This window comes from Orcinus orca, chromosome 11 (assembly GCF_937001465.1).
Source record: "Orcinus orca chromosome 11, mOrcOrc1.1, whole genome shotgun sequence".
Lineage (NCBI taxonomy): Eukaryota > Metazoa > Chordata > Mammalia > Artiodactyla > Delphinidae > Orcinus > Orcinus orca.
This window is the reverse complement of record NC_064569.1, coordinates 57865559-57893283: the sequence shown is the minus strand read 5'-3', so window position 1 is coordinate 57893283 and position 27725 is coordinate 57865559. Positions and strand designations below refer to the sequence as shown.

The following is a 27725-nucleotide window of genomic DNA, read 5'->3' as shown; positions in this document are numbered from 1 at the left end:
TAATGAAAATCAGATCCTCCTAATGCTAGTTACAGTTAAAAGCTGGAACAGAAAAAGTTTTATCCAGTTATCTTAAGTTTAATTTGCTTTGATATCCTTTTCCCACGGACGAAATCAGTGGCTTAGAGATTGAATTTCAGATGGCCACCTAGAACCCAATTAGCGCCTTCTACTGAGCAGTTCTGCTGGCTACATCTCACTGGAAGAAGTCCTACCATTACCAGAATTAGAGGAGGATAAAGAGATCAGGCATCCCAAATTTCTATGGCTTGGGCTAAGCCAAAAGGACATAAATAGTACTTCTTTAGGAAGCTGTGATTTCTAAAACCAAGAGGAAAAATGTGAAAAAAAGCAAACGTAAAATCTCCTGCCTCTCCTCTTGTGTTTTATCCCGGGTATTAGCACTTTTTTGGTGCCAGGGACAGTAAAGGAAAATGACAGCAAGGGAGGAGGGGCCACTTATTAGCTCCCAGACCTGGAAAGTCCAAAGATACATGTTGCTTCAGCACAGCTAAATCCATGAGTTTGACAATGACATTAAGACTCTGGCCCATCTCTTACTCTTGGTCCTGCATTCCCCACCCAGAGGCCCCCCAGAAGTTCCAGACTCACATGCTACACTTTCCAACCACAGAAGAAAGCACACCTCTTTCTCAATGGTTCCAGAAAAGTCCAGGGGTTGACCTTCATTGGCCCACCTCAGAGCATGACCCAGCCCGGCACCAATCATTTAGGGCAGGGGAATATATCTACATCTCATCGAAGCCTTGGTCAGAAGCCCAACCCTTGGAACTGGGAGGGGGAGTCAGCCTCATCCCAGGTATGGATTAAAAGTAGGAGAGTGTTCACAAAAGAAAAAAGAGGGTGCAGTTATTGGACAAAAAAGGGTACGGATGCTGGGCAAACAACAGCTGGTAGTATAAGCAGAGGGACAACCACCCTCCAAGGCATATTTCCAACATGGGAAAAATACCTCCATCCAGGCTAGGTAGGAGTCGTGAACAGTTCCCTCTGTTCCCAGGCAGAAGCTCAAGAGGCAGACTCAGTCTGGCAATTAGCTGTCAGCTGATCACCAATTCAAATGTGCTGGAGTGGGCTGTGCTGATGATCTGTGCTTGCAGTAATCATTTGGCTGGGTGAATCAAATTATACTTTCCAATGCCACTTCAAATCAGGATTGCTATGTCTGCACTTGTTTTCAGCAGTAAGTATAACCCTGCAAGTTATTTTCTTTGATACTGACTATACGTGGGCAAGGGAGGAATTTAGGCTTCTTTTAAGTTCTGCTCAACAGGAAAGACCAAAAAGTTTTGGAGATTTGTAAGGCGGCTAATTAGGATCTATTCCAACTTAATGGCTAGGCTTTCACACTGAAATGGATAGGGGGACATGTTCTACCCTGGCAAGGCAGAGATTTTTCTTCCAAGTTATCTGATTTGGGAACCTCATTCTTTCATAATGCCACGTGCAGTGATCAATCAGATGTAATGATCAAAAGGAAGTTTGCCTCAATCAATCCCGATAAACAAATAACTATAGTTGCAAACCTCATGTGCTCTTCACTTCAAATTCACTTGCCAATAATTGGCCTCATTAACGTCTGTGGAGTTAGCTGTTCACTAAAATCGAGCGAGCTGTACATCAGATGTGTCCAGTGATTTGCAAACCTTTGGAAATATTAGACCTACTGAATCAGCATCTTGTGGGTTCCATGAAAATTAACAAGCTAAAAAGTAAGGAGACTGCAAAGGATCGGGAAGGAGTGAAGGAGACACCAGGAAAGTCCTACCACCTTCTTAGAATTAATATTAGCTTTCTCAACCTATAAAATGAGGGTTAGCTTTGCAGTGTTTTTAAAGGTTTGATTTTGACAGAAAATGAACTTGATTTCTTTGTGCCACTAGCTTTCAAATTACCCTGCCCACATCTGTCAGATGTTTTTGTTGTTCAATTATAAAAACTGTATCCAGACTGGATTATGAAAATGGTGGTGCAGGCACCATAATCACAGGTGCCCTTGGGTTGAACAGCGGGCTCACCACGATCCTCCCAAAGAAGGAAATAGACTTCCAGCTGCTGCACCAGACCCATCCTTCTTAGAGAGTGGAAGAAATCACAGCAAGTGAACCTTGCTGGTGGTATATCTCTCAAATATACATTTGGGGAGATGACAGCAGCGAGAAGAGTGGATATAGACTTAACGAATTCACTTACATTTATATGACCTATTCCTATAGAAATGGCCAGAGAGTCAGTGAACACAACTATTCAGTTTGCCTGAAGGTGAGGGAGCCTTGTTGTCCTGAATCACCTTGTCAGCACTACCAATGTTCACCAATAATGCCCCATTCTCTATTTCATTTTTGCTTATGCAGTGAATATCTGTGCGTCTCTAGAAAAAAAACATTGCATTTGCTTTCCAGTCTGGCTTTTTATCCTTAAAAGCTGTCCAGGAAACGTTTCACATGATGTTGTTTTGTCAAAGGAAGCTTTACGTATTTGCAAAAGACACAGGATATCATTGGATGTCTGCTTCTCCAGCCCAATGATAATCAACACAGGTACTGGTTATTCCAGTTTTCCCTGGTGTTTCATCTGACAGTTCCGAGGCACCTACTTAACTTTGTAACTTATTTAATTACAACTATTTTTAGTGATGTCCACCATGATCCAGTAAGATATTGACTTTATGGAGTCTCAATATTGCAATGGTCTCCTAATTGGTTTTACAGCACTCTCCAATCCCCCTACAATTCGTTTCCACACAGCAGCCTGAGTAACCTTTGAAAATGTAAATCAGATCTTGTTTACAGCCCTCCAGTGACTCCACTGCATTTAGGGTCCACCTGACCCCCTGTGGAACCCTGTATTATCTCATCCTTGCCTCCCATGCTGCCATCTTAGCCTTCCTCTCCAGCCCACTAGCAATCAATCTGTCTTCCTTGAACACATCAATCTTCTGCCTTAGAGACTTTGATCTTGCTGTCCCCTCTTCCAGAAACACTCTTTCCATGGCTCTCTTCATGCCTGGCTTCTGCTCATCCCATGGTTCTTAGTCAAAGGCTATCTGCTCAGAAAGGTTTTCCCTGCCCACCTTAATCTCTCCCCTCTCCACTGCTCTTTATCACATCACCCCAACTATTTTCTTCATAAAATTGCCACAATCTCAAATAGTGTTTTTTTTTTTTTTTGCTGGTATCTGTCTACTAGAATGTAAGTTCAAAGTGGGCATAAACTTCCTCTGCCTTATTCACCACTATATCCTCAGTTTTTAGAACAGTGCCTGGTACAGTCCCTGATATGGTCTAAGCCATTGAATGAATGTTTTGAGACCTCAAGTCACATTATAAAGACTCACCATTCAATGTTTCAGAACTGGTTTATTTTGAACACATGCAAATCTAATATGAGAAGAAGGAATATGTCACTATTAATTCCCTTGCCTCTTCCCAGAAAAAGTCAATCTGCATAACAATCATTTCCCCAAATAAGAGACTGTCTTTGGAAATTGAAGAAGAAAAAAAAAAAGAACTCAAGACACACTGGAAAGCTCTGGGCTGCTTTCTTTTTCATTATCAGACAGACAAGGTTCATGAAAGTACGCATCAGCACTCGATTCTTTAGAAGTTGAAAATTAGATCAAATGAATTGGAGGACAACTACATCTTGTGTTAATGTTTTCCTCCTCAAATGAAGAAAATGATGTGAGCCATGACTCCATTTGAAAATGAAACTTTCTATTTCTATTTGCTTTTATGTTAAAGCATACTGTTTTTCATTTGAGAACTTTTCATGTTGGTAAGTGCTGCAATACATTACATTCGTTAGGCTCAGCCCCGTTTACTATGCAAGCAAGACAAGCACAGATATATCATCCCCATAAAGCATCATTTCTAAATTACACAGTAAATAACTGAGACTAAGCCAGACATCCAAGTTTCACAACCCTTAACACTAATGTAAAAAAAAGTTTTTAACCACTCTGGGTCAGAGTTCCCTACTCTTAAAACATGCAATTTATGAACAATCCACTATGCCAAACAAACTGATCATCCAAGAATATACTGGTTGCCTGACCCCAACTCATAACAGACAAGGATGCTTTAAGAAAAAAACTGGACGAATCAGATTCCGGCTGTTTTTTGCAAGGTGTGATACATGAGAAACCTGGTCTTGCTAAGAACCTTGGGTTGGCTTCTGATTAGCAGATTACAGAAGACAGCAGCAAAGCCAAAATAAAGTAGCGATTCACAGTGAGATGACAGTGAGTAAGTGTCTTTAAATTTATAATTGCCCTTGGATCTATTTAATTTAGCTTTAAGTCAGGAGGCATAACTGAGACAAATGGTTACACTGAGCAGGTATCAGATATGACAAGAAGCTGGCTGTGATTATTTTGTTGTACTACTTCCATTTGGGGACATTTTCTGCCAACACTTCTCCTATGATGGCTGTTAAATTTTATAGGACTTTTCCCACTATTAGTTGTAATGGCATTTGCGCGTTAAATGCTCACAACAAATGAAAACCATGATTCCATTGTTTCATATGGCAAAAACCATGCTATTCCAAATGGAGAACAAATCTAAGAAGAATCAAATAATTCCTCCTCCTTGTATGATACCTCTATAAGCTCTGCGGGAAAGCCTGTTTACTTTGCAGCGCTTCTATTTTTGAAACAACATAGATTTTGCACAAGAACACTAAAGATGCCTCTATAGTCAATCAGCAGATAGCTCAAATGTTATTTTTTGTTGAGGGAATTTGTCTACAATTAAATATAATTCTCCTTCAGTACATTTAACTAAGAAGCTCCCCTTTCACTGGGGTTAGAAGGGGGAAGCTTGATGGCTACATATGGGTTTTTTCCTTTTTTATTGGATTATAGTGGCTGTAATATTATATGTTACAGGTGTACAGTATAGTTATTCATAACTTTTAAAGGTTATACTCCATTTATAGGTATTATAAAATATTGGCTATATTCCCCATGTTGTCCCTGTATCCTGTAGCTTATTTTATACCTAATAGTTTGTACTTCTTAATCCCCTACCCCTATCTTGCCCGTCCCGCTCTTCCCTCTCTCCACTGGTAATCACTAGTTTGTTCTCTATGTGAGTCTGCTTCTTTTTTGTTATATTTACTAGTCTGATGTATTTTTTTTTTTTTTTTTTTTTTTTTTTTTGCGGTACGCGGGCCTCTCACTGTTGTGGCCTCTCCCTTTGCGGAGCACAGGCTCTGGACGCGCAGGCCCAGCAGCCATGGCTCACGGGCCTAGCCGCTCCGCGGCATGTGGGATCTTCCCAGATGGGGCACGAACCCGCGTCCCCTGCATCGGCAGGCGGACTCTCAACCACTGCGCCACCAGGGAAGCCCTCTGATGTATTTTTTTAGTCCACATATAAGTGATATCTACTGTATTTGTCTTTCTCCATCTGGCTTATTTCACTTAGCATAAAGCCCTCCAAGTCCGTCCATGTTGTCACAAAAGACAAAAATGTTATCTAAAGCAACACTAAATTATGGGAACAACAGAAAAAGCAGACATTAAGAGTTTCTCAGCCCATTTTCTCCTTTGAGAAAATTCAGCAACTAGTTCTGGAAATTTCTAAATTATTGTTCTTAGTCTCTTGTTATTTTTCATTGGAAATTTCTGGATTCATTTTTCTGGGTTATTTTTCTAGGTTAATATTTATAAATAGCTAATTACTCAGGGTCATCTAGATCTAGCAAAGCAAGATGTAAGAAACTATGTATTTATGGATTTATTAAATGATTGGACTTGACAACTACTTGATCATTCTAGATCCTTTTACTTGGGTTCAGCTTGCTCATCATTTCTCTACCACTGATAATTCGTCAAGGCACTGTCTCATTCACGTAACGTAGCATTTAAACTGCATGACTCTCACATTCTAGGCACCAGATGCCTTCTCAAAAAGTCCATTGTTCTGAGAATCTTTCAGAAATGAAAGCGCCTCAATCATTAAGATAACCGATAGTCAAGCCTCTGATTTTTCATTGTAATTTCACCTCTCTCTGATATATATATACACATATATGTGTATATATATTTTTTTTTTTTTTTTTTTTTTTTTTTTTTTTTTGCGGTACGCAGGCCTCTCACTGTTGTGGCCTCTCCTGTTGCGGAGCACAGGCTCCAGACGCACAGGCTCAGCGGCCACGGCTCACGGGCCCAGCCGCTCCGCGGCATGTGGGAATCTTCCCAGACCGGGGCACGAACCCGCGTCCCCTGCATCGGCAGGCGGACTGTCAACCACTGCGCCACCAGGGAAGCCCTGATATATATTTTAACTCTTTCTCATATTCTTCCTGAATACATTTAGTCCAAAAATTTCTGACTCACAATGGACCATACAACTGTATAAATTAGTTTGAAATCACATGTAGTTTCCTATTTAAAGAACATCCTTAGAAATTGCTCAAGTAAATATTTTAGAATTGCTAACTTAAATGTCATTTCATCATCTTATTCTTCTCTACTTTTTCGTGTCCCCTCTTTCCTCCACCCAGTATTCTGTGCTACTAAAGCAGAATTAGAGGAACAGTGATTGCATTTGTTAAGGGAATCAGAAGCTAAAATTCATTCGCTCATTCAGCAATTTTTTATTTGTTCACTTAATCACCTGATTATACCTCTTATAGCAAAGATGACTGAAATTTGTGGTATATCAGTATTGTTTACCCAAATTTGCCCAAACTTTAGCCAAGTGGACAGACTCCCAGAGACCTAGCTTGGTTGGGGGGTGTGAGAGGAAATTTCTGTACTGCTGTCAACCCTTGATCACAAACCAAGTCCTATTTAGTGATAAACATTAGTTTTGATAAGCATTAGTTTCCCTTCTATGACTACACATCATAAATACATACATACACCAAGCTGAATGTCTTAGCAATCCAAAAGTGAGATGTGATGGGCTGTAAATGTTGGTGCACCACTAACTGTGCTACTTTAAGCAGATCACTTAAGCTCTCTGAGACTCAATTTCTATGTCATTGAAATCAAAGCTCTATGATATAATTATTCTCCAAGAGAAATGGGTTAACTAGCTGAGAATGATAATCTCTTTATTCCAGCATAAAATTCATAGTCCCAAGATTTTTCCCCATTGTTTAGTCTTTCCTAATGTCCTTTCTGGAAGTGTTTTCTTCCAAAATACTTTGGGAAGCATGTCACAACTCAGTTTCTACAAGGCCAATGCAACATATATTTTCTATTTGTGGAAATTTCTCTTTTCTTACATTGTATAAATAATCAACCTAAAAACCATTCCAACTAGTGTGCTCGCTACTTTCAATTTTTGAAACAGAATACTGAATCTTTTGTTAATGTGATGGGAAGTTTCATACAATTCTGGGTTTACCTCAAATAGTGCTGTGAAAACACTGATACTAGAGAAAACAGAAACAGTTTCACTGCTATTTTCATGTTATCTAATGAACACAGAGGAAAGGCTCAGGTCTGAGAAAGGAAAGGTCACGAGCTAGAATCATAAGAGGGCTATTTGTTACCAATTTTCAATAGCTGCAGTTTGGTTAAGGACACTAAGCTGGAATGTCAAATCTATTTAAGACATTTAAATGTATTACGATCTTTCATACAATGAGTGGTTATCTGTCATCGGGTTCTTTATGGTGTTTCATACATTATCACAATAAGTTGCAAGTAGGTAGAAATATACAGAATTGCATGCTTACTAGCCAAGCCAAGACACAGAAAGCTATTGGTGTTATACGACATGGACTGAATTGCTGCTAAGCCCCCAAAAGATCAGGCTGGCAATGACACAGGTCCCAGACATCAAATTCCCAGATATTGGTTCATTTTGTTCAAGGCATCACACACGGTGTTCAAATCGCTGCGGAGGTCCTGCACCACGTTTTCAATGCTCCTGGTGTCTTTCAGAATTTCAATACTCTGTGTGTAGGGATTGAAGTAGACTGAGAAGGGACGGGTAATTGACTTTGCAAAGTCCCTGCAAAATAAACAGCAAAGAGAAGGATATGGGATCAATCCTCACTGGTTCAAGAGACAGAATGAAAGAACAGAGCCAGAAAAATTAAAAGTTATTTTCTCTAGATGGAAGAAAAATAAATTTACCTCATCTTTTCTTTGGCTTCTTCAAAACTTTCTGAAACAAAGTAGGCTTCCTGGAAGGTGGTGATAAGGCATTCCTGTAAGCAAGTTGTCTTTGGGTCAAAGGCTTTCACACATGCCTTGTCAGAAAGAGCATGCTGCAAAACATACCGCAAAACCCGTTAAACTCCAGGATGAGACTTTCCAAAGTGCCACCATGTCACATTCCTACAGCACAGCTCAATCATTTTACAGAACTTTTCAGCTACTCATCTACCATGAAATATGGAACTCTCCCACATGCAGGGGAAATTGAGTGTTAAGGGGTTTTTTGTTTGTTTGTTTGTAAGTCTGTTAGTTGCTGAGGGAAAAAAATGAGACATGGTATTATTTTATTTATTACCAACAAAATTCATACTGAAGGACAGTTCAGAGCTGTAACCCCATAGAAATGGAATTTTAGATCTATGCTATGAATAGAAGCAGGAGAGCACAAATATGGTCCTAAATTTATTGCTATAAGCAATGTACTGAAATTTCCCTTAAATGGCAAAAGTAATAATTACCTGCATGGAGAGGTGATGGGGACTCTGACTGAACTATTTGTGGACTCATTGCGAGACATTTTGAGGCCAGGTGCTGTGTACCAACAGAGGCTGGAGTAGGCCTGTATATTCAAGCATATGTGCGAAGCATTCGTTTACCTTCCCCCAAGCACAGCAGAGAAATATACAGCAAATAAATATTGCCAGGTGGGGAAAAAAAAGAGCTAGTATTAATAGTTATAGTTATGCCCACAGCAGGCATGAGGGAAACAGGAAAGCCAGTGTAATTACTCTTTGAACCATCATTAGCCCCGTTCAGCTCACTACATGACTGGCACTAAGAAGAGCAAGGAACAATGAATGATTTTATTCTCAAGATAAATTCAGGGATGCTAAAAGTTAGCGCTCATTTCCTGCCAGGTGCCACCTGCCTATTTATAGCCCCTGGATTGACGGTTCTCACACAGAATGTACCTAAGAATCACTGAGGAGCTTGTAGAAAATGCAGATATAGGACTTCCCTCGTGGCGCAGTGGTTAAGAATCTGCCTGCCAATGCAGGGGATGTGGGTTCGAGCCCTGGTCCGGGAAGATGCCGCGGAGCAACTAATCCCGTGAGCCATAACTACTGAGCCTGCACTCTAGAGCCCACGAGCCACAACTACTGAGCCCGCGAGCCACAACTACTGAAGCCTGCATGCCTAGAGCCCGTGCTCCACAACAAGAGAAGCCACCGCAATGAGAAGCCCAAGCACCACAACAAAGAGTAGCCCCTGTTCACCACAACTAGAGAAAGCCTGTGCACAGCAACGAAGACCCAATGCAGCAAAAAAAAAAAAAGAAAAAAGAAAAGAAAGAAAGAAAATGCAGATACCCAGGCCTCAATATTATTTGGTAGGTCTGGATAAATCCCAGAAATCTGCATTTTAAAGGCATCCAAAGTGATTCACACACAGATGGTTGTGAACTATATTTTGAGAAATACCCCTCTAGATTCTCTCTTTCTTAATTTAAAGGGTAAATTAGTTGGGAGAGAGATGCAAAGAGAGAAAGGGGTAGCAGAAACAGCCTTGAACTGAGAATTAGAAAACTCGGGCTCTAGTCCTGGCGTTGCTATTAACTGGATAACCTTGGCAAATGATTTCACCTCTCTAGGCCTCCGTTTCCTCAAGTGTAAGTGAGAGGTTTGGGCTGGGTGATTTCTGAAGACACTCTATTCCAGTCTCTGGATTCCACCCAAAGCACTTTTCAATCTCTAACTGCTAAGATTTCCTGGAGAAACGCTGAAAAACCTTTCCTGTTCAGTATTCTTGGTACATTCCCCCAACAATTTCAAAATGCATGGAATGATTTACAGCCTTCCATGAAGAAGGCTACATAGTTCCCTAAGTTTGAAAATGTAATTGTGAACCCAAGGACTGACGGGCAAGAGAAAGGGCACATGGTCCTACCCTGTGTTTGATTTGCTTTCCCACAAAGTTCCGTTGTCCAGATCAATGCGTATGTGAATCAGGGAATGCAGAGGGCCCCTTGGAGTGGACTCATAGTTTTTGGCCCACAGAACAACTTCACTGTAAGCGGAAGGTCACTTACACCAGCAAATGCATTTGTGCTAGGTTCAATGCAGTGCAGTGAACATCAAGGGATTTGGGGTTCCACATGACAAATAATTCTGTCCACATTTTTAAAACAATTTCACAGTTTCAAGAAACAAAATGTGCTTTGATGAGAGCTGTTGCTCCTCTGCAAAGAATAGGCCCCCTATTGGCTTTCAGAGCTAGAAGTTCCTTTCTTCGCAGCCATACACTCTGGGTGCGTTTTATTTAGTATGTTGCTCTAATTGTCCATTTATCCATCAGTACATATGAAAAGGAGGACAGTGACTGACCCAGAGTCCTAGATGTTTCCATGTTCTCACCCCCGCATTCAGGGGCACGGCAGAGTGGGAGCAATATAGACTGTATGAACATTTAAGCCATGGCTCCCTCAGGGCTTTCCTGCTGAGCCAGGCTTTTCACTAGGTCAAGGACAAGCACAGGAAGAAGGTGAAACTTGTCTGCTTAGGTCTGGAATGCTGTGATAGGACATCAGCACCCTCAGCAGTCATCCTGAGTAGAGGATACCTCCAGAAGATGTGTATGTAATAACAGAGACCGAAATCAGTGTCGTTTTAGAAAAATGTATCATGTTATGATTCTACTGGATACTCAAATGAGCTCATTTCATCTTTTTAACAGGTAAATGGGATGAGAGTGGATCAAGAAAAAGCCCAGAGGGCAGGGTGCTCTGCCCCAGACTTCAAGAAAAGTCAGTGGATTCACAGCATATGATTTGAAGCAAAGACCATCAGGTAATATATCTCACACTTGCCTAATGTACTAATCAAAAGGAAAACGGGAAGCTCACTGTTCTAAGCTCTCAACAATGCAGTCTACCCTCAAGATCCTGCTGCGTCCAATACCTGGTTACGTGCTGGGGACCTCTCCATCCATGGAGCATGCGACCAGTTCTCTCCCTTGGTTGTTACAAATATGGAAATGATAATGGCACCCAAGGATTAGCCTGGAGAGAGCCCAGAGTTGGGGGAGCAGCCACGGAGTGAGGCCAACAAATGAGGTGGTGATCACACCTATGAGTGGTCTCATTTACTGATGGGGAGCTCTCTTGTGTGATGAATGCCAGGAACATGCATGCAGCCCATGAGGACCCCTGTTTCTGAACACTGAAGCATAGCTCAAGGGCCATAAAATAGCATTCATGTCTTTATTGATTCCACTGTCCAGTGGGGCAAAGTCCTACTGAGTTGTCTTCTCAGCTCCTATCCATGTCTCTCTCTAAGCAACCTTGGTTTTGGGGAGCAGCTATCATGCCCTCTCCTCCGTGTCCAGAGTAGCTTCTCTGTAAACATAGAGCCAAACTGCCTGATGTCCCCAGAGAGCTCCACGGTGAATCCTTTCCAAAGTGTTAACAGTCTGATATCCTGAAGTCTGCAAGAATTAATCCAACTTCCTGCAGAGAGGCTTTATAATGCTGAGAGAATCTGGCTGACAGTCTTTTACTCTCAAGCCATTTTTAAAGTGCAGGAATACTTGAGAATCACCTCTCGTCTACATGCTCTCTAAAAGGACTGTTTTGCATTTACCCATAGGGCCAAAGACAACAACCCAGGACTTGGAGCCAGGAGACCTAAGTTCTAAACATAGCTGTCCCACAGGTTTATCAAATGAGTGAAAATTCCGCAGGTTAAGATGCAGTTTCCTCTTTGATAAACTGAAAAGGTTATATCTGCATGAATTCTAAAGCTCTTCTTGCAATACGATTTTAACAGGGCCTGCAAATACACAGCTCTCACACCACCATCCCCTCCCTCCACCCCAACCAGCGTAAATTCACCACAGCAGCCTTTCCCACTGGGCCTGGGCATGGCCTTCCCACCCTTCCCAACAGAGATGGCCGTTACCAATTAATTGGCTTTAGCGCAAAAATTAAGACTTATTTGCCAGTTCCAGTCTTTTAAATAAAAAGTCTCTTTCAACATCAAAAATTTCCCAGAACCCAATTAGCTTCTACATGATCTGAGGCAAATTATTTCACCTCTGTCAGCCTATTCCTGTGTTAATCTGGAAAATGGAAATACTTACAGTTATCTATAATCCAGGAATATGGTGAGAATTAAAGGAGGCAATACATGCAAAGAGCCTGGCACATGGGAAGTGCTCAGTAAATTATGTTATCCTTGCTACTTCGGTCTCCAGATGATTCTTGGTGTACATATGCAACCAGCCACACCTTCCACCATTGGTACAGCTCCTCTGGAACCCATCGAGAAAAGAAGCATGGCCCTAGCTATGAGGCTGCCAGGTCCTAGACCGCAACAGTGCCTGTCCTGAGTTCATCAGCTCAAAAATCTTCCTTCCTTCCAGCCACCTGCCTTTGCAATGACACAGAGTTATTATCGCACCTCTTCTAGATGTAAACCTGTGATCCTCACCCTCTATATTAGGACTGGTTAAAGTTAGGGAAAAACTCAAGTGTGAAGTCTAGATAGTTTGGGCCCTAGATTCTGAATAAAAATTTGCATACACTCACACTACAATCATCCTTTCCCACGTCAGAACAACAAATATATACATTTGTATATGTATGTACGTATGTGTGTCTATGAAATTTTTGAACCTTCCTCGAACGTTCTTCCTGCTAACCGAGCACAATGTGGTAGCAACATCCCTATTGCCAAACGGGGTGATGATGGCATCACACTTCTTTTCATCAGTGATGTTGAAAGTTTCAGCAGTTTGAATAAGCTGCAGGAGGGAGGGAACAAACTCCCTCTTCAAGAAATCCCTGTGTAAAAGCCAAAGACCCTTCTCCAGCTCCCAATGTCCGGCATTTGCTCTGTTATTACTAACAGTGCTACTGCAGGAAAGGAAGAGGCAAGAGGAAGGGAGCTGTGAGCCATGGGAACGCAGGAAAGGTGTGAGAGCTCAGACGCTCTCAGAGTCCCAACTCCAGCCACCCGCTGACATACTGGATGACCTCAGGGAACCCACGGGGGCCTTGGGCCTCTTCTCTACAGCCTGGCAGTAATTCTCACCACCTCACAGAGTTGCTGCAAGTGGTTGTAAATACAAATGATTGTAATAAATATAAGGCTGTTCTGTGAAGGCTGATGAATAGCTCTATAAAAGCAGTACAATAAATTCACCATAGAAGGATATCCTAAAACTAAAACATAATAATAATTAAAATTTTAAAAACCACCAGCTTTGTCAAAACCTGAAAAGCAGAACACGTGTATTTGTATGTAATATTCCTGCAACTCCTATGGGGTAGGTGCTAAGGCCATTTACCAAAAGAATCTAATCTCTGCCCTTAAGGAAACAAAGAACTAGACTTTACCCTCGCCCATGAGAAAGAAGGAGAGATTGCCTTTTGCTTTGAGATGGATTGACTTTTTGAGATAAGACTCAGGCAACTCATCGATTAGTAATCAGTTGCTTACCACCTCGTGTGAACAAGATCTCCTCACTGTTGCTTCTCCAAGGGAACTGGATTCAGCAAAGACCCATATTCATCACTTTCTTAGACCTTCCCTTCTAGAGACTCCAAGTTTCTTGAAATCTGAACTTTCAATTTTGAGTTTGTTGAATAAAATAAATGAATGAATGAGTGAATAAAAATTTTTTAATGAGAGACTTACATAGTTAGGTCAACTCTGAGATAGAAAAAGAACATTAAAGGAAAGACACATACCAGACTGTGGGTGAACAGCAAGCAATTATTCTAGTCTCAACCTTTTTTTAAAGTCAGTTTTCTAGATGATCTAGCTCATTATTAACTGCTCCCCACAGTGATGAAGGTATGGAAAGGCCCTTCCCAAATACATTTTTGGAATTCATAAAAGTACATCACCGAAAAAATAATTAGAACGAGAGAGAGCAATCATTGTTGAGATTTTTTAAAAATTGTCTTTATAGTTATCAGATTTATGTTAGATTTTATAAGCATTTCCATATTTATTTTTTTCTCTCTTCAAAGATAAAAAATAAGCATTGTCAAAAAATAAGAGGGAAAAATGAAAGCTATCCTTCAAACTATAGATACAGGACTTGGAAGTGCTTGGCCAGCTCTGACGTGCAACATTTACACTCTGGAAACTTAGCCTCTTAAAGCACACATTTTAAAATGTGTTCAGTTCAAGGAAAGAAGATGAACTGTGCATAGTTATGTAAAAAGTATAAGGACTACACCAAAACCTCCAACAACTTACCCGAGACCTACATATGGCCTATAATTGGAACAGCAAAAACACATTTTACCACAAAAGGTAACTGCGTCCAAAACTGTAAGTGGGTTTGCACAGGAATTATTATAATGCTATTAATAAAGTTATCCCCCAGGCTTCCCTGGTGGTGCAGTGGTTGAGAGTCCGCCTACCGATGCAGGGGACATGGGTTCGTGCCCCGGTCCGGGAAGACCCCACATGCTGCAGAGCGGCTGCGCCCGTGAGCCATGGCCGCTGAGCCTGGGCGTCCGGAGCCTGTGCTCCGCGATGGGAGAGGCCACAACAGTGAGAGGCCCGCGTACCGCAAATAATAATAATAATAATAAAGTTATCCCCACCTGGGCTCAGAACTATCATTTGTTCTTCCAAATAAAAGTTGGACAGATGTATTCACAAGCGCTGGGGGAAGGCTCTGGATGCTGACACCGAGCAGGGCAGGGATGGGGTGAGGGTAAAGCTAAGACTCTAAGGAAAGGTCTCATGTTACATATTCTCTGTGAACAGTCAGAAGACATTTCATATAGAAGGAATTTCTGAGTTGTAAAAATGGTCTAAAGTAGCAATCATAGAGTGTTGAAATTTGGGAATGGAAGAATGCTAATGACCAGAGGTGGTGGACCAGAACAAGAAGATTCACGGCAGACAATGCCCTTCACATGTTTCTGGCTGATTTCCATTTCCAGACAATTCGGTCCATACCAATAGGAACAAAAACAACAGATTCACCCCAGTGCTGCCTACACACGCCTCATTAACCAGACCAGAGGACCCTGCTGAAAGTTGGGGCAATAAGAGAGACTTGTTTCTTTTGTTCCTGGTATCATTTATAAGCCCTCTGAAGAGAATGTAAATAGATGTAGCTCAAGAGCTACATAATTTTCTGACTAATTCTTTTTTCAGGGAAATCAGGAAACAATCTATGGAAGACACGGGTCTTACAGACATATGACGTCATGCTATTGCTGTGGGCTTTGAGATTAACCCCAAATGGATTTTTTTGTTGTTGAGAATTTAGTAAAAAAAAAAAAAAGAAAGAAAAGAAAAAAAAATTTTAACACATTACATCAGGCTTTTGTTACATTAAATATTATCATCTATTCCAGCCAGACAGGGCCTCAGGCAGCTCCCTTAATGGGCCAGGCTTTGAGTAGAGCACACACACTGCTATGTGCTGATTGATCCAGCATCTCATCCGTCCCTTATTCATCCTTCCCACTCCTCCAGCATCAGCGTGGGCAGCAGGACCCTCATCAGGAAGCCTCCCCAGGCATGGGCTAAAATGTGCCGGGCACATCTGTCACACTGTCTGTATTATCTTGGTCATTTATCTCCTGCACTAGAATGTAACCTCCTTGATAACAGGGATCCCAGGCAATAGGGCCTAATGGTCAAGGGCTTGGATCCTGGAGCCTAGACTGCCTGGACTTGGGACCACCTCCAACACTTATTAGCTGTGTGACCTTGAACAAGCTCCTTAATGTCTTTATACCTCAGTTTTCTCATCTGTGATAATGGTGTTACTTATCCCATTGGGTTGTTATGAGAATTAAGTGGGTTAATATGTTTAAAGCCCCTAAAATACTAAAGTCTATTTAAGTGTCTTTTGAGGCAGTTGTTATCTTCTTCATATTCTTATTCTTCATCGTCATTATTTGTCCTTGTATCCTCAGTGCCTGGCATAGTACATGGTGCATAGTAGATGCTCAACCAAATATTTGTGGAATGAATGAATGAATGAAGTCATAAAGTGAATGGACTCAATGAAACTACAGTTAAATTGCATCTTTCAAAAGTACGAACATCTAAAAAGTGCCAGTCATCATATATATCCCAGTCACATTATGCAAGGATAATAAATACTCAAAATAAAAACCCTAGGATCGTCCATAATCCTGACCTTAGTCTGAATAATCAAAGAAAGATTAAATTATTTTCAGTACCGTTTCCAGATTAGATATCACAATGCATTCTAAATTCATCAAAACTTGCTATCCCCCAGTGGTATACAGATAGCAATTCTTAAGTAACCAGAATATTTAAATGATCAGAATGCCCCGGACTCCAACATTTCTGAATAAATGATTTTTTAACTGTATTTTAAGGCAAAAAAAAAAAAAATAGCATCCCTTAGGCATCACTACACATATTAGATACCTCTTGGACCACATATTTATTTAAGTGTTATTTTTTTTATTGTATATGCCCATAAATGTTTTACTTTACATTAATTCTGAAGAAGCTAAAATAACCTCTAATTCTCCTTTGGGAAGCAGATGCTGGGGAATCCATGGGAGCCATGGTGATGACAGAAATAATAAGAGAGGCTAAGCCACCCTTACAAGGGAATTTCAATCAGTAGGATCACTGCTAGCTCAGTGCCCAGTTTTCAGCACTATATTTAGGCCAGTCATTTGTTACCCAACATCTGAGCATACACTTGTCATTCCTGTTGATCCGTGCACATGGCTGCTCATCCGTTTGAGTCACACCACAAACCCAGAAAGGCATGGCCCATTTTCAGAAGTGCACAAAGTTAGGTCAGCACCCACATGTGAGGTACCAAATCCCCTGCACTAAATATGCATGCGGTATCTGCGAGTAGAGAGACTCAGACAGACAAATCAATATCTTCCATGACCTTGAACCAGTTTGCTCGGGAAGGATATTTGCGTTTACAGCTTCATACCTTTAATTCTCCAATGGAGGAAAGCAGTCCAGCCCCATATGCCCGCAGCTGCCCTTCTTGCTTGCAAAGGCCAAACTCAATAGTGAAGAAATAGCACTGAAAAAGAAGTGGACACACAGCCAGTGAAATGGGTAATACGTTCTTCTGTAAAATAAAATGGCACCCAAAATAAAATGGTGCACTCTGCATAATTTCTTCAGCACTGTCCATTAAAACGCATTTAAGTCAAGAAGATTTATTGACATTTATTGCCTAATAATCCCTCCCTAGTTTAAAGGTAAATGGAAAAAGTATTAACTACTAAGAGTCTTATGCTTCCTGGATTCAGAAACCCTATGAGTCAAATCATAGTCCTTGCAATGACTCTAAAATTTAAAAAAACACAGATTTAGAAAGAATGAATATGTCACGGTGATAATGCCAGAAGAATATGCTACTATATTTAATAAGTTGTGGTTCAGTAGCACCGTGTAAATGTGGAAAAATAACTTGGAATTCAGTAATCCTAAACTGATTTTTGCAGTTTGTTTATTCATTCAACAAACATTTGTTGAGTACCTACTATGCGCCAACGCTTGGTAAAGAATTGTGGTGAAGAAACCAGGAAACAGCAAGAAAACAAGTATATACCTACCAAATTACCATTTTCTTAGCGAAATCTTAAATGGATACCTATGTATGCACTTACATGTATACATACTTATATGCATATACATTAAATACATATAGTAAGAATGATTTCATTGGGCCGAGTTTTACCATCATTAACTACTACAGCTTCCCCAAGATATTAAAATCTACACTTGCTTCTGTTGAGTTCCTAGGAAATCAACCTAGACAGACAGAAATCTCCGTACAACCAAAAAACTCACAATGCTCTTGAGAGGGGCTGAAATTACACTATTTGTGCTCTGAGAGGAAAGTGAGAATGAGCAATAAAAAATTTCATCAAATTAACACTGTCCTGCATTAGTGATGATGGAGCAATGAAGGGGTTGAGAAAGAGAATGAAAACATCCCTGAAAAGGAGCAGAAAATACTGATTAATTCTAGCCCATGGCTATTTGCTCTATTCTTATCTGGAGGTCAAGATGTCCCTTGGTTCTGGAGGGTTTTATATTTTTATTATGTGTAGATGATCTCTGACGTTGAGTGGTCAATGCTCTGTAGCCCTGGGCTGGACCCGAAGGCCTCGTCATTCCAGGTCATGGAGCTGAGCCTCCAGAGGCAAAATCTCCTTTCTTGATTCATCTCCCAAAGAGGCGAAAATTACAGCCCTTCCTACCCTGTCACCACCCACAGCACCCACCGGCACCCCCTCTTACTCTGTTCTGACTTGTCTTTCTTTTCTGTCCCATCACTTTTTTGACATAGTCTTCATGTATGAACTATACTGTTTGTCATCTGTCTCCCCCCACAAAACCATCAACTCCATGAGAGCAGTATCACGGTCTGTTCATCTAGAACAGAGTTCCCCAATCTCAGCAGTGTTGACACGCTGGGCTGGATAACTCTTTGCTGCAGGGGGCTATCCTGTACACTGCAGGATGTCTAGCAGCGTCCCTGGCTCTGTCCCCTAGATGCCAGTAGCACCCCCCCACCCCATCTGCAGCGACCAGACATTGAAAAATGTCCCCAGAGGGGAAACATCACTTCTAGCTGAGAACAACTGACACAGACTAGTGCCAGAAACATAATAAGAGCTCAATAAATATCCGGTGAACAAATAAACAGTGAATGAAGTATTTCTAGATTAGGCTTTTTGTGTGACAGCAGGACATGGAGGAAAGACACACACAAGGAGGCCTGAGTCCTAGTCTTACCCCTGCTTCTAATTAGCTCTGTGACCACAACCTCTCTGGGCCCAACTACTCTTGTAGTTTTCCTGCCTATGACGTCCATTCATTCATCTACTTATTCTACAGACACTCCTACAAACCTATCATATGCCAGCCTCCGCTCTAGCAGAGAACAAGGGAACAAAGTTCCCCAACCCATGAAGCAGGTATGCTCCTGGGATGAGACAAGTAACAACAACAAAAATCAACATACAGGATGAATGTCAGGCGAAATCTGCTATACAAATCTGCTATATAAATAATAATATCATGTAAGTGTCAGAGAGCAAGCAGAGGATACGGCTGTTTTAGATGGAGGGATCAGGGAAAGCCTCTCTGCAGGAGTGACCTTTAAGCTGCAACCTACTTGAAAATGGCCCTTTCTTTTAGAAAATGAACAAGCCAGTTGTACAAAGACCTAGGAGAAAGAGTGTTCCCAGCAAAGGAAACAGCAAATGCAAAGGCCCTGAGGCACGGATAGATGTGTATTTCCAAGGGTGTCTGGGAAGCTATTGGAAGGTTTTAGGCTGGAGAGACATGTGTTCTGATTTCATTTCCAAAAGATCACGCTGGTGCTCGGTAAAGAATAGATTATAGGGGGCAAGGGTGGAAGCAGAGAGACCAGTTGGAAGGTAGTGGCAGTCAAGACAAGGGTGATGAGCGACTTAGAGGATGACTTGGGCCAGGGGTAGCAGTGGGGTGGGAGAACTCAGTATCACAGAGGCCTCATGAGAAGAACCAAAATAAGAGATGTGAAGATGTGTTGAAAAGTTAAAATACAGAGGATGAAATGTACAGCATAGGGAATACAGTCAATAATATTGTAATAACTTTGTATGGTGACAGATGGTAACTAGACTTATCATGGTGATTATTTTGTAACGTATAGAAACAATGAATCATTACGTTGTACACATGAAACTAACATAATATTGTAAGTCAAATACACTTCAATTACAAAAAAGAAAGAAATGTTAAAATACAGCCCTCAAGTCTGTCCTCCAAAAAATTTTGCACAGTCCTGGGCATGGTGGAGAAGTGATCATACAGTCATAGAACAGGAAGCCTGGAAGTTCAGCCTCTTACTTTACCAAAAGGAAAACTCAAGTTTAAGGGGATGAAGTGATTTACCCAGGACGGGTCTAGATGGTGATATTTAAGAGATCTAGAGCTCAGTGTTTTATGAGCTCAACATCTGTCACATTTTAAAGTTTCCAGGTAAAAGATTAATAGATGCATGATTTTTTCCTTACCACCAAAAAAATGGGGACATGAAAGGCTAAATCAGGAAAACCAGAATCTCACGACATCTTCTTAGTGTGTCTTTGGCTGATTTCTCTAATTTGTACTGCATTTATAGCACAGGATGTGAAATCCTTGGAGTCTTAACATTGAATACAGAAGAGTTTGTGAAAAAATGTGCTCTCGTGTTCAAAAGCCTCCAGAATAGTACACATATGGAGCCAGCTACAGGAGCACTTAGGTCAGCCTATTGTGTGCATTTTTAATTTTGCTTACGTTGTATCAACGCGCACATAATGCACGGTCATGGTTATGATTCAAATCAAAGCAGGCTGAGAGAGTCCCTGAGAAAATCTGGTGCACCATTCTCACGGGCTTCCCCTAGATCTGGCATCCCGTCCTAGTGTGAGGCAGGAATTAAAAGGTCTGCATCAACTCGGCTAAAAATTCCAAGGTAAATCTATCAGTGTGTCTTCGATCCTTGTGCTTCTAGAATCAGGGTAACCTCAGAGGGAAGAGCCACTGGGTGTCTTCCTTCCCGTTGCTTAGAATGCTCTCTGGCCCCATCCCTCATCTGGGAATCCTTCCAGAAACTCTGACCTTACACAGTTCCATCTGCTCATTCCCTAGCTGCCTTTCCCTCTGGTTTCCTGCTGTCCTCGACCAAGGAATGAGCCCAGATGCTGCTTCTACAGCCTCCTCTCACCAGAGGATTAGACCTTTCACCTTGAGATAGCTTTCCATTTGCGGCTCCATGTGTGGCTAACAGATAAAGAGGGATGATAAAATGTACCTGAAGCTCAGGTGTTGGCAAAATTTGAATTATGGACTTGCTCAGGATAATTTTTCTCTTTCTGTTTCTAATGCCTCAAAATGCATAAGGTATAGACCTCAAAATGCAGAAGACCCTGGGCACGATCACTAATGGGGAGGAGGGGGCAATTGTACGTGTTTTCTGCCTGGTTTTAAGTGCAAAGCCTACTTAGAGTTGGACTGGATGACCCCTGGAGACCCTTCAAAATTCAAGGGTAGCTAATTGCTTCTTGAAATTTTAAGAAAATATAATTTGTTTTCCTCAGAGCACTTGCCATATGTGGATCTGTAATATATTCCCAAGAGATTTACCAAATAAATATCCTACCTATTATCAAAAAAAAAAAAAAAACCCCACAAAAAATAAAAAACCTGAGCCCTATAAGAATTCCTGTAAAAGAGGATTGCAGAGTCTTGGTCACTAATGTCTTTTAAACAGAAACAAACAATAATACTAAGATTAACACCTCCCAAATTGAAGGCTACCTTTCATCAAAGCTGATGTTCATGAATTCCAAGTTCTACATACCACTAATTATAAGTAATTATTTATAAATATTTTATTCGACTATAATTACATATAATCATTAACTGAAAACCAAAACAGGAATTATACATCGGACCTCTTCCCTAGAAGAAAAGCAGAGTCATTTACATACACATAGTCATGAAGCAGAAGAAGGTCTGAGTGACGATCTGAGATCCAAACACGGCTGTGGAACACAGCCACGGGATGAGCTAGCAGGGAGCGTGCTTAAGAAAATGAGATAGGTCGCCCAATGCTGCCATCTTCCGATCACTACTGGTAGTGCACCACTCTCGCAACAGTTCTGGCCTAGCCAAATGGACATTGTGAGAGCGGGAAGGAACATCGTCCAGAGACACTGAACACACCAACAAAATCCACGTGGTCCCACATAGTGATTTACAAAAGGACACGATGCAACATCCTTTTTACGTTTGGTGTTAGGTACCTGAAGCTCTTGCTAAGGCACATACCATACTCCAATTAAAGAGATGTACACCTTTTTCAAATTCTTGGTGAAAAAGAAATTTATTGTTCCAATTTTCCTCTGGAAGGGTCCTGTTGCCTCCCAGTTCCCCAACTCTCTGAATCCTTTGAAATAATTATATCACCTCTTCCTGAGAGTCGGTCTGTATTCGTAAATTGGATTAAAATGGTGTGCAAAGTCCTAGGAAGACAGCCAGGTAACCTACTTCTTTTACTTTGTCTGGGAAAGCGGTCTATACACATCATTTAATAAATGCCTGAGTGAGTGAGTGAGTGAGTCAGTGAGTGATGTATATTCTCTACTGCCTTCACTAACAATATGATCTTTTCAAACTGATAATATATACTTCTAAGTAATTGCATACATACATCATTCCACATCTAGAATTCCATCATCCACATAGGCAGGACAGACAGGAACCAAGAAGTTAGCAAAGAATGTCGGAAATGGCCCTAACTGAGATGTGCTGAACATAACAAAAGGTTATGCACTAAATCTGATTTGCTTTACATGGAAAAGAATCCCTCAGGCCCTCACCCAGACCCCATTTATCCTTATCTAGTACACAGTTCAAATAAACTTCAGTTATGTAGCTTCTAAGCCCACACCCTAACATGAGAGGGGAACAAGAAAAATATACCAAAAGCAGATCCAACAGCTCAAAAGGCACAGAAATACAATATTTGGTGTTTGACTAAACAACCCTAAATACTTCCATACTTGAAGTTTTCACTAGACAACAGAATTCAATCATGACAGTAAGACATCAAAATAATAGGAAAACTTAGCCAGTAGAGCTGCGGTTTAACAAAGTGTTCGCACATATGTCATCTTACTGCACGTCTGCTCCCTTCCTACTAACTTGATAGAGTAGTTACTATTTTTTCCATTGTACTGATGGGAAAGCTGAGTCTCAATGATCAAGGGATCGGCCCAGATTCCTTGACCCACGGTTGGCAGAGCTAGGAGTCAAACTCCAGCTTCCTAACTTCAGATCCTGCCTTGTTTCCTCACCAGCAAAGTGCACTTACAGGTGCAGAGCCACTACCAGCCCGTCAAACTAGCACAACAGCCCCTGTTGCTGAAATACTGAACTACTTCCAGAATGGGTATAAATAGCTATGCCCTCAGCCAGCTACGCTGCCCCAGCCCTCTCCTGGGTTCTGTTCCCCCTACCCTCCCCAGCACCACCACTTCTTCACGATCAAGAAAATAAGGTCTCAACACCCATGAAGCTGGGGCCTAGAGGACCCGGCTCCCACACAAGCATGACGAGTATCGTTCTATTTGGTACCCATGTCATAACAAGAGGATCAGTCCCAGAAAGGAAGAATGCTATGCAAAGATGTTCTTACACCAGGGATCTGCACCTCAGTAAGTGCAGATAAAAACACAGAAAACGAGCCATGTGTCTCACAGCCTTCCTTTCTCTAACATCTTTCCATCAAACAACTAGCATGTCAAAGAATACACTTGAAAAATTGTTGAACCAGTGAAGAGGGTCCAAGATCCCAACCCACTCACTCCTCTACCATGAATCCCCAGCTATTAGAGTTTGGATTTTAGCCACATCAAATTCCAGCTTACAAGCAGCAAGTACCTTCCCACCTCTGGCCACAATTCCCTTAATCTTGATTAAACTGCAAATAATAATAGGATTGGAACAGAAATGAGGCTTGATAGCTAAGGGGGAAACTTTGAAATAGAACTGCTAAGGCAATACTGTACAAATCCACACTGGGAAACGAAAGTGAAAATGGAGGCTGCCCTGCTTAAGCCATGGAGGTCACCACTCAAATGTCACAAGATAGAAAACTTCTCACCAGACATCAATTTTTGTTGTTGTTTCTTTGACCATTTAAACTGCCAGGAGTCACACATAAAGCCAAATCACACTCGGGTGCAACGATTACCCGCTGCTGGGCTTTGTTTGCAGAGCAAGGGTTACTGGCTAGAGACATCCTCTGGAACTGGGCTTCAAAAGATAGCAGAAAGGGGGATTTTGCAGGCTTCATTAGTTTACTCTGGGCTACTCCTGTGTGAAACAAAAATGTAAGAAATGCTAGAAACTTAGAGCTGGAAGACATTGGTTTTTTGCAGTCCTGGGCTATAGCCGCTCTGTAACCACTGGCCCCTCGCACCCCATCTCGAAGCCTCCCCTTGGCCAAAGGAAGCCACCCGCTCTGTGTTCACAGATTCGAGGGCCAGTCACTGTCTAGATCCTAGGGATTATTGTTCAGATGCCTTGCAGGATTGTCTCCACACTCATATTTTCCACGAGCCTCTAAATGAAAACCACTATAGCTCTTGGCAGGTCACAACTTAATCAATACACTTTTAAAATTTATACTTGTTCAATTCTACTGTGCCAAGCTCTACTTGAGATTACAAAAGTAGCTAAAGATATGGTCTCTATGCTCAAGAAAGGTACTATACAAATGGGTAGACTAGTATAAAAATAACAGCAACAACAGTAATAATAATGTCCTGCTGTTTTAATCCTACCATAAATTTCTGTCAAATTGCAGTGTGCTTATCTGTCTCAGAAGACGAGGAATATGAAGTTTATGTTGGACTTTTTGAAGGATAAGTAGGATCTCAGAGGGATTTCAGGAAGAGAGGAAGTTGTTGGAAAGAGTAATATTGAGGGGCTGGGGGAGGGGAGTGATTTCTGGGAACCCAAAATGCAAATCGTAGGAAGTTAAAGGTAAATCAAAGTATAGAATGGACCAGATCACAGGCTCCACTTGAATGGTAGAGACCGCCTCCTTCTTCAGGGGTTCTCCTCAACCCGAGACAGACAAAAACAAGTTGAGAAAAAGAAGAGGGTTGGGATTTGAGTATGTTCTGTCTGCTAGAAAACAATGACCCTGAATTGTGAAAAGAGCAATTAAGAACAGCCATGGAATGAATTAAAATGTAAAAACCTAAGCTCTAAGGAAACATTACGGCAATCCTTGTGGAAAATTGATCATCATATATAAAAGGCACACCCGTAGGGAGAAAAAGAAGCGTCAGCAGAAGACAGCTTTTAGTGAAGAACACATTGACATAGGCAATTTTCAGCAGCACTGTTTTAGGCAGGATTTTTCTGTGTGTTTCTTAACTACCCTTTCCTATATCTTTTTTGGTTGCTTTCAAGAACAAATGGATGATTTGTTTAAGTGCCCTCTGGCCATTTCAGTTTTATTGCCCCTTCTTCAGCTTATCCAAGAGCATTTTCAACTTCAAAGGAGACCACCTGCCTTAGTATCATGTAACACTTACTAGTTTTTACATCAGGCTTTAATGGTATTTTTTAATTTAAAAAAAGACAAAGAAAAAAGAAACATCTCTCATCCCTTGCCCCCTGCTCATGGACTAGCAAAATGACAAGCACTCACTTAATATCAGGGCCACCTGAGCCGTTGGTCCACCCCTAAAACTCCGACAGGATCCACTCTAAGACACTCCACCCCCAGGGCGTAATGTCAGGTCTCGATGGCCATATGGTGGCCCAATTACAAATGTTCGCTGTCGCCACCAGCCTAGAGTACAGGTCCATAGTTCGTATGGCAGAAAAGACCCTCAGGGACCTTAGGGCCCCTGCCTCCTCCAGCCCCCTCCCTCGCTATTGCCCACCCCCCAGTGCCCCCCCGCCCCCCACCCAGGGAATTGCACAATTTGCAATTGTGCAGACGGACACGCTCTTTTCAGCTTCCCATCTAGGCCTTCGCACACCACCCTTGCTCTGCCTGTGATGCTCTTGTCATCACTCGGCCCCTTTGCCGAATTCCTGCTGGTCTGCCAGATGAGGTGCCCTTCTTCTACCATCAGTGTTGTACTTTCAGATCCAGAAAGAAATCTCCAGTCTTCTTGCCTCTCCCTCCACCAGACTCTGAGGTCAGGCACAGGGTCTGACTTGTTTTCGTTGTTGTTTCATGGCTGGTCTCTAGCCCCCTGCCTGACATGTAGCAGGTGCTTAGCAAATATTGAAGGAAGGGAGGAAACAGTGAAGCAAGAAGAATTTCCCAGCAGGCTAAGCCAGCAGTGTCCATGCCAATCTTCCAGATCAGTAACTACTACCCTCAGCACATATTCCAACATTACAGACATTTTGAAAAGATGAAAACCCCTCTACTGTAGCCATCAGATCATTTTTTACTTATAGCTTCAGAAATAGATCAGTCCCTTGACCTCTCTCTATGCCCCATTCGACAAAAGCCAATGGGCCTCTGAGCCAGTAAGGAAGGGAGGAACCGGCCTTCTCGCAGGCCTTCAGGAGCCAGGATGACGGCTGATTGGCAGGTATCTCCTGCGGAAGCTCAGCAATCTTGTGGTTAAGTGGCTTCGTGACAAGGAACAACTCTGAAAATTCGCCAATTCTGACATCTGGATCCTCATCCAAAAACATAAGGGGGAAAGTTTTTCAGTTTGCTGTTTCTAAGACTGGAAACGAGTCAAGAAAAATGCTAACTATGCTTGGTCGGGGTATGGGGGGATTGTGATCAATCCCGCCCTCGAAGTGCCTCACTGCCCAGACTGTTCAGAATTAGCACCCACGAGGAATTTCTATCAGCATCCCTGCCTGGACCCTCATTTAGCAGATGATGACCCATGAGATCAGACAGATGCTATTTTCTCCTGGAGATGAATTTGGGAGATGACCACCCGTCCAATTCCGTTTTCCACAAAAGTCTGTGGCTCTTTAAAAAAGGGCTTTAGGGATACAAATAAGCTTCTTTTTAATGTCTTCTGAGCCTGCAGGTATTTGGGTTCACAAATCAAAAGCTGGTCTTATATTCAGAATTACTGCTTGGACCCTAGATGTAGTGCATGAGCCTCCATAACAAAGCGATTCACAGAGTTTGGCTCTTCTTTTAGAGAAATTCCATCTTTTTTCCAAACGACACTTTGTTGAACTTACTGTATAACTAGCTACCTTGAAATGGCTACCTTCACTCTGAGGACACAGACACACACCCCCATCATTTTCGTACCAGGTGCATGGATCAGCGTTCCGTGTATATATGTGCTTTAATCTACTTTGCACAGAAGACCTACTGAAGCAAATGCTATAGGTTTGGAAGTGCCCAAGAACTGACTTTTATAACCTAAGCAACTCTGAGCTCCTTGAAGGAGAAGAAAACTGATGAACACATTCTCATCCATTCATCCTTTGGCACGTTTTAAAATGTTCTGCATCAAATCACACATTCTCCCCAGATGTGGTGATTTTAAAGGTCAGCTCTCGAATGCCTGTATGAAAAATGAGGTTCTCATTGACTCCCAAGTAAGCTGAGGGTCGTCACCACCACTTTTAGAGGGTCGTTTTATTTTTATCCCTGTGTTAGGAAAAGCGACGCCCTCCCAGACATTAGGACTAAAGAGCTGGCATTTGCTTACCTATTTATTTCCAGGCAAGACCAAGAATCTTGCAAAATGATTGTATGTCTGAAAACTGGAGAGAAAACTACGTTTAACAGGGAGAGCCATTTTTACCACCACGTTGCACTAAGCTGTCCTCTATATTAAGCTTTTATTAATGAAGTCATGTTTCTTTTCCATTCACTAACCAACACCACTACCATCATCATCTCTCACACTCAGAGTCAACACTAACCATCTATATGGGTAAATAGGGTTGGAAAGACTTACCTATGAACTGGGGTCCCTGTGACAACAAGGGTCTATAGGTAACTGAAGCTCTAGATAGAATTTCAGCTC

General features: G+C 41.7%; 1 protein-coding gene across 2 annotated transcripts in view; it reads right to left on the bottom strand.

Annotated features, from left to right (window-relative positions):
- Positions 1-5417: 5417 nt before the first annotated feature.
- TPH2 (tryptophan hydroxylase 2) overlaps positions 5418-27725 on the bottom strand; it is a 108418-nt gene continuing 86110 nt past the window's right edge. The window contains exons 10-12 of one of the 2 annotated variants that reach the window (XM_049695001.1): positions 17114-17257; positions 8123-8256; positions 5418-7997 (exon numbers count right to left, since the gene is read on the bottom strand). In XM_049695001.1, the coding sequence (XP_049550958.1) occupies positions 7823-7997; positions 8123-8256; positions 17114-17257 (453 nt within the window). In that variant the 3' untranslated portion in view covers positions 5418-7822. The remainder of the gene's footprint in view (positions 7998-8122; positions 8257-17113; positions 17258-27725) is intronic. The other variant, XM_004281901.3, reaches the window with a different exon arrangement.